General features: G+C 40.8%; 1 protein-coding gene across 1 annotated transcript in view; it reads left to right on the forward strand.

The window, feature by feature from the left end:
• Positions 1 to 10,540, forward strand: part of sema4gb (sema domain, immunoglobulin domain (Ig), transmembrane domain (TM) and short cytoplasmic domain, (semaphorin) 4Gb) — a 44,536-nt gene extending 33,996 nt beyond the window's left edge. The window contains exons 9-14 of the mRNA XM_037691216.1: positions 445 to 583; positions 668 to 890; positions 976 to 1,091; positions 2,301 to 2,455; positions 7,873 to 7,934; positions 9,585 to 10,540. Coding sequence (XP_037547144.1) covers positions 445 to 583; positions 668 to 890; positions 976 to 1,091; positions 2,301 to 2,455; positions 7,873 to 7,934; positions 9,585 to 10,540 — 1,651 coding nt within the window. The remainder of the gene's footprint in view (positions 1 to 444; positions 584 to 667; positions 891 to 975; positions 1,092 to 2,300; positions 2,456 to 7,872; positions 7,935 to 9,584) is intronic.
• Positions 10,541 to 10,770: the final 230 nt, after the last annotated feature.

The following is a 10,770-nucleotide window of genomic DNA, read 5'->3' on the forward strand; positions in this document are numbered from 1 at the left end:
GATGCAGACCATCCCCTTCTCCTCCCCCCACACCCAAGTTACTAATCTTACCTAGGGCGTAAGAGTCACCTGGGTCCTGACTACCTGTTCCAGCTCTTTCCTTTCTCAGGTGTGACACCAAAACCCATAAATGGGGCACTTTTATGTATGACTCAAAGTGAGTGGGTTATTTTGGTTCTGTAAATCTGCTTCCTCCTGGTCTGGATTAATAGATGATGCAAGAAAAATACTAACAGGGTGACCATTAAAAACAAAAACCACCAGCATGACACACAGACACAAGATCAATTTGTCATTTTTCTTGTCATTGATGTTTGGGATGTGTCTGAAATTGGATCTCAGTGGCAGTTTCTTCTTAGATCTCTCGGTGTTTAATCGTCTCTGAATCATTAATCCTGAGTGTGTCCTCTGGACACGTCTTTGGGGTGTTGGATTATATTTCAGGAAGAATATCAAAGCATCTGCCATCTGCCAGTACGCTTTCTCAGATGTACACAACGTTTTTGAAGGACCGTACATGGAGGTGCAGGACTCAAAGTGGAGGGAATACACAGGGAAAGTCCCAGAGCCGAGGCCTGGATCTGTAAGTTTTATAGTTTGTCTGCCCATGAGAGATGTTTTTCCATCCTGCTTAAACTGAACAACGTGATGATTACTGTGTCCACAGTGTATAACGGATCTGCACAGGTCACAGAGCATAAACTCATCTCGAGACCTTCCAGACATCATCCTCACTTTCGCCCGGAGGCACCCACTGATGGCCAAACAGGTTCACCCGATAGGCAAAAGCCCACTCATGTTCAAAAGGAGCATCAACTACGTCAAGATCGCTGTACACAAGGAACCGGCACTGGATGGAAACCTTTATACCATTTTGTTTCTGGGAACAGGTGAAGTTTGTACAAATCTTACACCGACTGTTCCTGCTTTGAACCCTGTAAATGTAGCATTACTGTGTTGCGTTTTGTCTTGTAGATGATGGCTGGCTGCACCGGGCCGTGGACACTGATGGAGATATACATATCATAGAGGAGTTGCAGATGTTTGACAAACCACAGCCAATAGAGAGCATGGTCATCTCGTCAGTTCAGGTGATTATAAATAGTCATACTTGGTGTTATAATAATGGGAATCATTTAGCTCCAGGTCATTTAAATTGAATGAATACATTTTCAATTAGATATGAGGTCAAAATGAGTTTTCTTCACAGGGTGGGTGGAATCTCCCTTAGCCATAGGGTGAGAAGTTCAGTTAACCACGAGCGACATGGAGTAGAACCGCTGCTCCTCCAGAGGAGCCAGTTGAGGTGGTTCAGGCATCTGGTAAGAATGCTCCCTGGACACCTCTCTCAGGATGTGTTCTGGGCATGTCTAATTGCGAGAAGGCCTTGGGGTAGACCCAGGACACTCTGGAGAGACTCCGTCTCTTGGCTGGTTTGGAAACACTGTGGAGTCCTCCCAGAAGAACTGGAAGGGTTGGCTGTGGAAAGAGATGTCTGGACCTTCCTGCACAAGCTGCTGCCTCATGCGACCCCTCTGGAAAAAGTGGAAGATAATGGATGGATTTTACTCAAGTAGAAGACTTTAGGTATCAGGGCATCTTGTTTATGAGTGATGGTAGGATGGAATGGGAGATGAGCCTTGTCCTCAGTAATGAGAGTTTCTTTGGTCGATTCTTGTGAAGATAGAGTTAAGTCAAAATGCAAAACTCTTAATTCACTGGTCTGTCTATGTTCCAACCCTCACCCATGTTCATGAGGTTTGGATCATGACTGGAAGAACACGGTCCTGGATACAAGCAGTCAAAATGAGCTTTCTTCATAGGGTGGCCAGGCTCAGCCTTAGAGATAAAGTGAGAAGCTCCATCTTCCAAGGAAGCACAGAAAGCCTCTGCTCCTTCGCATCGAAAGGAGTCAGTTGAGATGGTTAGTTCATCTGATTAGGATGCCTCTTGGACACCTCTCTTTGGAGGTCTTCTGGACACGTTCCACTGGTAACAGGCCCAGAGTTCAGGCAAATCCAAAATTTGCTGGAGGAATTGCATATCTTATCTGGCTTTGAATGCCTCAGGGTCCTCCTGGATGAGCTGGAAAGTGTTCTTTCCCTCAAGGACCTGCTGCCTCCACAGCTGACTATGAGTAAGTGGCAGAAGATGGAGATGGCTAGATGGATGGAGTAAATTGAAAATGCTAATATGAGCAAGAATAGAAAAGAGGCAAACCGATGTTTAGATCTGAATTACTGTGCACTGAGGTGCACAACAGTTTTAATATTAAATTATTGTTTACTCTTGTTTCACAGAGGAGTATCTACGTTGGCTCCCACTCTGGAGTTGTTCAGGTACCACTGTCAACTTGTCAGAGGTATACTTCCTGTTATGACTGTGTATTCGCCAGAGACCCCTTCTGCGCCTGGGATGGGAGAGTGTGTGTGGAAATATCATCACGTGCACAAAGGTATGGGAACAAAGGAAAAAATATAAATGCACAGTAAGATGCAAACAAAAAGATGCAAGTCACAGACTTTTTTCCACACTTTCCTCCACTTTTCCATTGTTGTAAATCTGTTCTTTCTTCTCTTCCTAAACACATAGAAGTTGACTAATCCTGGATTTAAATATATGTACTGAAGCTATAAACAGATTGAAAGCTTTTACACGGTTTTGGTTGGTTTTTATGTCCTCCCTCTGGCCTAACAGCAATATCAAAGTGTAATTAATTATTTATACAGCATCTCTACCCCTCCAACACAATTTCTGTGAAAGCAGGTCTAAGACAATGAAGCTGACCTGGATTTCTTTCATCAACTCTCTGAAGCTCAGCGGGAGCTTCAACCAAATTGGGTCTGAAAGTTTGGTTGGGAAACGAAGTCCCTAAAAGATAAACGTCTGGATATGATTCCATCAATAACTAAGTAACGCTACAAGTCTCGTAAATGAGCTGCATCAACAATAAAAATGTCCTATAAATTCAGAAAATGCTTTTATTTTAGTATACTGCTGTAGCAAAAACTATAAGAGTTTTGTGTAAATATGGAGAATTGGAAGAGAAGTGTGCTGGTGCCCATTTTTAAGAACAAGGGTAATGTACAGAGTTGTAGCAATTACAGGGGAGTTACGTTGATGAGTCACACAATGAAGTTCTGCGAGAGAGTTGTCGAAGCTAGACTTGGATGAGAGGTGACTATTTGTGAGCAGCAGTATGGTTTCATGCCAAGAAAGAGCACCACAGATGCCATCTTTACTTTGAAGATGCTGATGGAGAAGTACAGAGAGGGTCAGAAAGAACTCCATTGTGTCTTTGTGGATTTATAAAAAGCATATGACAGAGTGCCGAGGGAGGAGGTGTGGTATTGTATGAGGAAATCTGGAGTGGCAGAGAAGTATGTTCGACTGGTACAGGGCATGCATGAGGACAACAGGACAGTGGTGAGATGTGCTGTAGGTGTGACAGATAGCTTCAAGATGGAGGAGGGATTACATCAAGGATCAGCTCTGAGCCCCTTCTTGTTTGCTCTGGTGATGACAGGCTAACAGATGAGGTCAGGCTGGAATCCCGTGGACTATGATGTTTGCAGATAACATTGTGATCTGTGGTGAGAACAGGGAACAGGTGGAAGAGAACTTAGAGAGGTGCAGGTATGCACTTGAAAGAAGAGGAATGAAATTCAGTCATAGCAAGGCACAGTTCATGTGTGTGAATGAGAGGGAGGCCGGTGTCCGCTGTCCAGGAAAATGGGGATTGTGGTAAAGAGGTGAAAAAGAGAGTCCAGGCAAGATGGAGTGGATGGTGAAAAGTTTCAGAAGTGATTTTCGACAAAAGAGTGTCAGCAAAGGTCAAAGGAAACATTTACAAGACAGTGGTGAGACCAGCTATGTTATATGGTCTGGAGACAATGGCATTGACAAAAAGCCAAGACTGAGATGATTTGGACATGTTCAGAGGAGGGACAGTGGGTTTATTGGTAGAAAGACGTTAGAAATACAGCAGCCTGGAAAAAGACAAAGAGGACATATATGGATGCAGTTAGAGAGGACATGAAGTTAGTTGGAGTGAGGACAGAGTGAAATGGATGCAGATGACACTGTGGTAACCCCTGAAGAGGGAACAGCTGGAAGAAGAAGAAGATTGAGGTCAGGCAGGAATCCCCATGGACTAAGATGTTTGCAGATGACATTGTGATCTGTGGTGAGAACAGGAAACAGGTGGAAGAAAACTTAGAGAGGTGCAGGTATGCACTTGAAAGATACACTTCATTGTTTTTCCCACATGTTGATTTTAGCTATTGTTACTTTTAGCTTTTAACTTGTGTTTAGTTAAATGTAGCTATTAGCTGCTGTATTACGACTGTTTTGCTGGTTTTAGCTTTCATCTATTTTTTGTTGCTCTTTCGGCTACTATTTTGCTAGTGTTTTGCCAATTTTAGCTTGAAGCCTCTGTTCTGCTGGTTTAAGCATATTACTACAGTTGTGCTAATTTTTGCTTTAAGCTACTACATTGCATAATTGCACAAGAGTTTTGTTTCAAACTCTGGCACGCAAGTCTTCTAGGAATGATACTTTTGTTATTTCTGTGATCATTAAAAATAATGTAAAGTTTGTTGTATTTAATTAATTATTATTTATCCTCCCTTAGCTTTGAGGAGCATGTTTTGGTTATTAGATGTCATGTTAACTGAGTTTATAATTACTGTCCACATATTCATACTTTGGATGAAGATAAAAAATGAAGTAAACAGTTTATTCTTCAGTATTTATAGTTAGATTATTAAAACAGGAAACAACTTTTATCATCATACATATTCTCAGATGTTGAGGATGATAGAGGATATATTACATTTAAACACAAAGTGGGTGTTTTGTCACAAAGTCTTTTTCCCTTTTAGCATTTAGAAGAGGTCAATGTTTATTTGTTAAGATGGGGGTGAAGGATGAGGACACTTTTATCCAGTTTGTTACAATCTATAAGTTGTCAGGCTTTATGTGATCACATCTCACTGCTGCCCTCAAGCGGACAGAAGTCACCAACTTCTGTTCTATTGTGGAAGGCACAGATAGAGAATATAAAAATGTTCAAATTGAATAAACTACAAATTCAAAAAGAACAAACTTTTATTGCTTTAGAGAAGTTTGGGCTAATGGTTCTGCTTAAACTGTTTTGTTGTTTAAAGTGAAACTAGAAAGATTAAATTCCTGCAAACAATACGTATACCTATATAAAAGCTAAAAGGAGCAGGACATTAGTTAAAAGAAATAAAACACTTGCTACATGTTAAAAGATGCAAAACACTATAGTTAAAAGACAACAAGGGTAAACACTATTTAAAAGCTAAATCAAGCAAAATTTAAAAGGAACAAAACACTAGCTAAAAACCAGCATGCACAAAATATTATTAAAAGCTAACAAGAGCAAAACACTAGCTAGAAGCCAACAGATGCAAGACACTAGCTAAAAGACAAAAGGAGCAAAACAGAGCTAAAAGCTAAAGTGAGCACAAACTAGCTTACATCCCAAAACAAGCAAAACACTATATAAAAGACAAATTAGCAAAATGCTAGCTACAAAGTAAAAGTAGTCAAAGTCTAAATAAAGGCTAAAAGAAGCCAAAATCTATGGAAGCTAAAAATAGCTAAAGACTAAATGTAGCAAAACTCTACTAATTAAAAACAAAAAAGGTTGAATCATGTCATCTGGACTTCGTATACTACTATAGACTACTATATATATATATATATATATTTGAAGGAATCAACAAGATCTGTGTATTTGAAAGTGGAAAATGTTTGCTAATAAAGTTAAATATTTTGAAAAGTAGAAGTTACAAAAAAATCAAGAGCCATAGTTCCTATCTCCTGAAGGAGCTGAAAGTTTTGATATACAAATGTCTAAGATAACAAAATATTGAGAAAAATTTAAATCAAAACTCTTACGGCTGATAGTGTAGAACACCATCTTTGATTTCTGAAACAAATAATTCTGTTAATCTTTCAATAAGTGGAGCGAACAGCCTGTTCTGCAGCGTTGGAAAGCAAACATTGTGCTGGAGGACTTAAGCTTGTGCTTACACGCTGTTCTGTGTGGCAGAAAATCATCCAAGAACACAAGAATCCCTCTGCCAGGAGACGCAGCGAGCTCCAACACAGCAAAATTAAATTTCTGCTTGTGAAATAAAATCACTGCTGCAGGAGCGTAAAGCTTTTCTCTTTGGAGAAAATGTCGCCTAAAGTTATTCCTCGTTACTCTGTAGCCTTTAGGCTAAAATCAAAACATCACATTTGCACAGTTAGATTGATTTATCTGTTGCCATAAAAGAGGGCGATCGTGTAACCTGCCTGTGTTTGTCTGTTAGTAAAATATCTTGTAAAACTGAACTAATTTCATTTTAAACTTCCAGAAGGTAATCATAGACTCTACTACGGTTTAACTTATTGATCTTGGCTGAGACAAATGCAGCTAAAACTCAGTCATTTTTATACATAATGAGCCAAAATTTGCCATGGTGGTAGCTGAGCGTTATTCCTAACAAATGCTCTGAGCGCTAACATATCACATAATATTTTTAAAATACTGTCATTAACTAGCGGAGTCAACCCAAAAAATACAGTAGTGACTCTTGTGAATATTAATAATGGGAGGGCTTTTGTTTCTTAAATTCATAACCACACAAAGTTTACCATTTTGCATTATATTTGCTATAAAAAATATAGGTTATATGTTGCTTAATATGTATATATTGCCTTTTTTTGCACAAAGTTGTTGTCTTTCTTCTTCCTCCTGTGGATCAAGGTTGTGTCTCATGAAAACAGTTCAGTCTAATAATTAAATCAGAGAAACACACGTGTCTCGTGCACCACACCCACCTGAAACAGGAGTATTTTTTAAACTAAAATAAAACAGTAGAACACAGCTTTCTGGATTGGATTTCTAATTTGATTTGATTTTGCAAATGCATTCCAGGTGAACCAAGTTAAATGTGAGGGGAAAAACTTATGTGAAGTCATTCAAGAAAATATAAAAACGTATGTCTTAGCTTAACTGGGACTTGACTCTTGAGCCTCGGGATTACAAGACCGCAGCTCTGACCTCTGAGCTACAGTGTCCCCACACTTTCTACAGTCACACAACCTGTGGGCAATTTACATATAGGTAGACGTGGAAAATAGGCCTTCCATATTACAGAAAATGTCCTGTTGAATGTTTCCCCTCTGTTTTTAGTTTTCTGTGTTCTGTTCATGTCTGGGCCTGTGTGCAGTCTGATTATTTATCTTCTAATTGTAGTCTATAACTGGAAACAGAATATATCCGCTGTTGGACAAGGCTGTTTTTGCTGCAGCTTTTCCTGCACTACATAAGATCACGTTCATTCCAGAATTAGTAGTGATTGTTTCAACGAGCTAAAACTAATGCGTCAGAATATTTGACACCCCAATGAGACTATTGGAGCTGCCTGTTTTGATCACAACTGACAAGGGATATGATAAATAATGTGATAAATCCACTGACGAACACAGGCGCTGTCCTGTGCAGCCCCTGAACTGTAAATCAATAGGAAACTGAGAATAAATTGCTATTAAAATAATTAAAAATTCCATTTAAAATGGTCAAAATAGTTTAGAATATGCATAGAATAAAGCAATACACAGCAAGCTAATTAGGTAATTTAGGTTATTTATTAAGAGGAACTACTTTGTGGGGAGAGTGTTTTATTTTTTTATTTTTAGGTGGGGCGCCTTTAAAAAACTTTTTTTTTTTTAAATGCTACTTTTATTGTATTTACCGCTTCTTTTTCTTTTAAACTTTTTAAGGGGACTTTTTTCAAATGTCTGTTGTGATCTAAAGGTTTTATGCTAATTTCTCTAAAATACTTTTTCCAGGTCAAACTTGACGCAGGACGTCACCAAAGGAATCAGGGGCTGCAAGGAGAATTCGGGAAACGGTACGTCTTAAATGACGCACGCACACGCGCATGTGCGCACACACACACACATACACACACAAACACGGAGTCCGTGGTTTTGGTCCCCAATTGCCAAGGTGTCCCCAAATGACTGGTGAGTAAGCTGGTTCAAGTTCCCAAATATAGCATAAACAAACTCATACACACACACACACACACACACAGGCATTCATTATTCAACACCTCTTTGATTTTTTAGGAAGCTTGAACGCTTTTGTCTAACCTTCTGCTCTTCTTTGATGAGTTTTCTTGAGTTTCTCAGTCAGCTTAGGTGGTTAAGTAAAGTTCAAAACATTCTTTTCTTTCTCTGCATAAAAAATGGAGCATTTAAGGATTTCTCAAATGATGTTTTTAGGTGTGTTTTTGTCACCCAGGCCCCGCAGGAGCCCACATTTTAATCAACTCCTCTCCTGCAGGAGGTCAGGCGGTCCTCCTGCTGCACTGCAGGGCTCGCTTCATTTAAGGAGGCTTAAGAGAAGTGAGAGAAAGTGATGCTGCAGACGCACACGTTGCTCACCTTCACTTTGAAAGCAGAACCTCGGTGACCTGACGTCTTGTTCTACATCCGTTTCTCTGTCCTGCTGAGTCAGCATCCACACTTTAGTTTCTTCTGGACAATCAAACTGCTTAAGTTATTTTAACCATTCGTACACAGAAAACGTTCGGCTTGATCAGAAATGTTCTGCTGAAGCTTTTGGCATTTATATTTTTTTATTTATTCAAAATGTTTAACTTTATTTATTTACCTTTTCTCTCGCCTAAGACATCGAGATCTCTTTAAAACCTTCACCATTTGGCAGCTCTTTTAAATGACTGCTCTATTTTTGTCTTCTTGATACTTCCTTAGCTTTTGTTTAGATACTTTTATCTTTTAGTTAGTGTATTGTTAATTTTAGTTAGTAGCTACTTTTAGCAAATATATTGTTTTTAGCCACTGCATTGATGGTTTTTTTCTTTAAGCTACAATGTTTCTGCTTTTAGCTTCATGTGACTGTTCTGTTAGTGTAGGATTTATACTGTTGACCTATTGCTTTATTGGATGTAGGATTTAGCTAAAGTTTTGCTAATTTATGTTTTAGCTATACTGTTATACTAGTTATAGCTTTTAGCAACTGTTTTGCTAATTTCAACCTTTAGCTATTGTTTTACTGATTTTAGCTTTTAGCTGTTGGTTTGACATTTTAGCTTTTAACTATTGCTTTGCCAATTTTAGCTTTTAGCTGTTTTGCCGATTTGGCTTTTTAGTTACTATTTTGCTAGTTTTTGTTTTCAACTACTGTGTTTCTGAGTTTAGCTTTACGCTAGTGTTCTGTTAGTTTGTACTTTTTTCAACCATTATGCTAACTTTAAGTTTCAGCAACTTTTATGCTATTGTTTTGTTGATTTTAGCATTTAGCTACTGATATGCTAATTCAGGTTTTTACTATTGTTTTGTTCAATTTTAGTTGTTTTTTTGTCGCAACAATTATGCTAACTCTTGTTGTTTTTAATGTTTAGCTTCTGTTCTGCTAGTTTAGACATTGCGCTATTGTTAATTTTAGCTTATAGCGACTGTTGGCTTATTTCAGTTTTAGCTACCTTGTCTCTCGCTGACACCCGGCTCTCTCATCCTCTCGTTTTGTCTCTCAGTGGTACATCGGAGGCGCTCTGTGATGTCAGGCGACGATGTGCTGCTTCAGTGTGAGTTACGCTCTAACCTGGCCACTCCACGCTGGACTCTGAATGGCAAGGAGCTCCGGGGGTACGGCCTAAACACGGGGTACCGCATCGGCACCGATGGCCTCCTGATAATCGGCGCTCGCACCCAACAGGGCGGATCGTATCGTTGCTTCGCCACAGAGAACAGCGTCTCTGTACTGGTTTACCTTTACACGGTAAAGGTGCACACAGATCCATACTTGGTTGTGGGGCCCACAGACACAGCCGAGCCCACTCCGGTCTCCGGTTTGACTGTTTACTCCACGGTCAGCCCCACCGAGCAGCCTCTGCCTTCACCTCCAGCTCCGCTGTCTCCTGGAGCTGAGTTCCAGATCTACAGACACATGGAGGCCATCTACATCTCGTTGGTGGCAGTTCTCGGAGGGCTTTGCCTGGTGCTGACTGTGGTGCTGCTTTACGTGAGCTTCTGCACCAGACGGTCCGCTCAGAGCCGCAAGTTCTCCCAGCAGGGTCTGCGGGTCCTGGGGGAGTCTGAGAGAAAGCGGAGCTCCCATCTTGAACTCAGAACCATCTCCAGCCACTGCAACGGCCGTCAGGGTCGTCGCTCCATCTCCGTGCCGACCTTCGACACCTTCCTCCAGATTGTTCCCGGCGATGATGAAATGTCCCCGGCCAAAACGCCTCCGCCAGCTCCTCCTCTTCCCAACCCACCCCCACTCCCCAACGTGGACTTCGCCAACGGGCTGTCGGCCACTCTGCCCAGCGTCCTGAGGAAGATGAACGGGAACAGCTATGTGCTGCTGAGGCAGGCCGACCCCGAGGGGATGTCGCCACTTTACCACTCCTTCACAGAGGAGCTCAACAGGATCCTGGAGAAGAGGAACCACACTCAGCTGCACCCGCAACCTGATGAGAGCTCCATCTAGGAACATTCCTCTTGGTCTTTGTCTCACAGTTATATTTATTTGTAACCTAGAGGGGATGAAACGTTGCTTTGTCCAGGAGGAAGGTGCAGCGTACAGAGTCTCTTGGCGTTGGACCAAACTCAGCAGAAACTGAGGTCCGTTTGCCGAGCGACTGCACAGACAGACAGACTCTTGGAGTTTTATGATGAAACAGTGAAAACTCTAAAATATGGGAAAAGAAGGGAGTCGGT

Source organism: Nematolebias whitei, chromosome 17 (assembly GCF_014905685.2).
Source record: "Nematolebias whitei isolate Nwh7 chromosome 17, NemWhi1, whole genome shotgun sequence".
Taxonomy (NCBI): domain Eukaryota; kingdom Metazoa; phylum Chordata; class Actinopteri; order Cyprinodontiformes; family Rivulidae; genus Nematolebias; species Nematolebias whitei.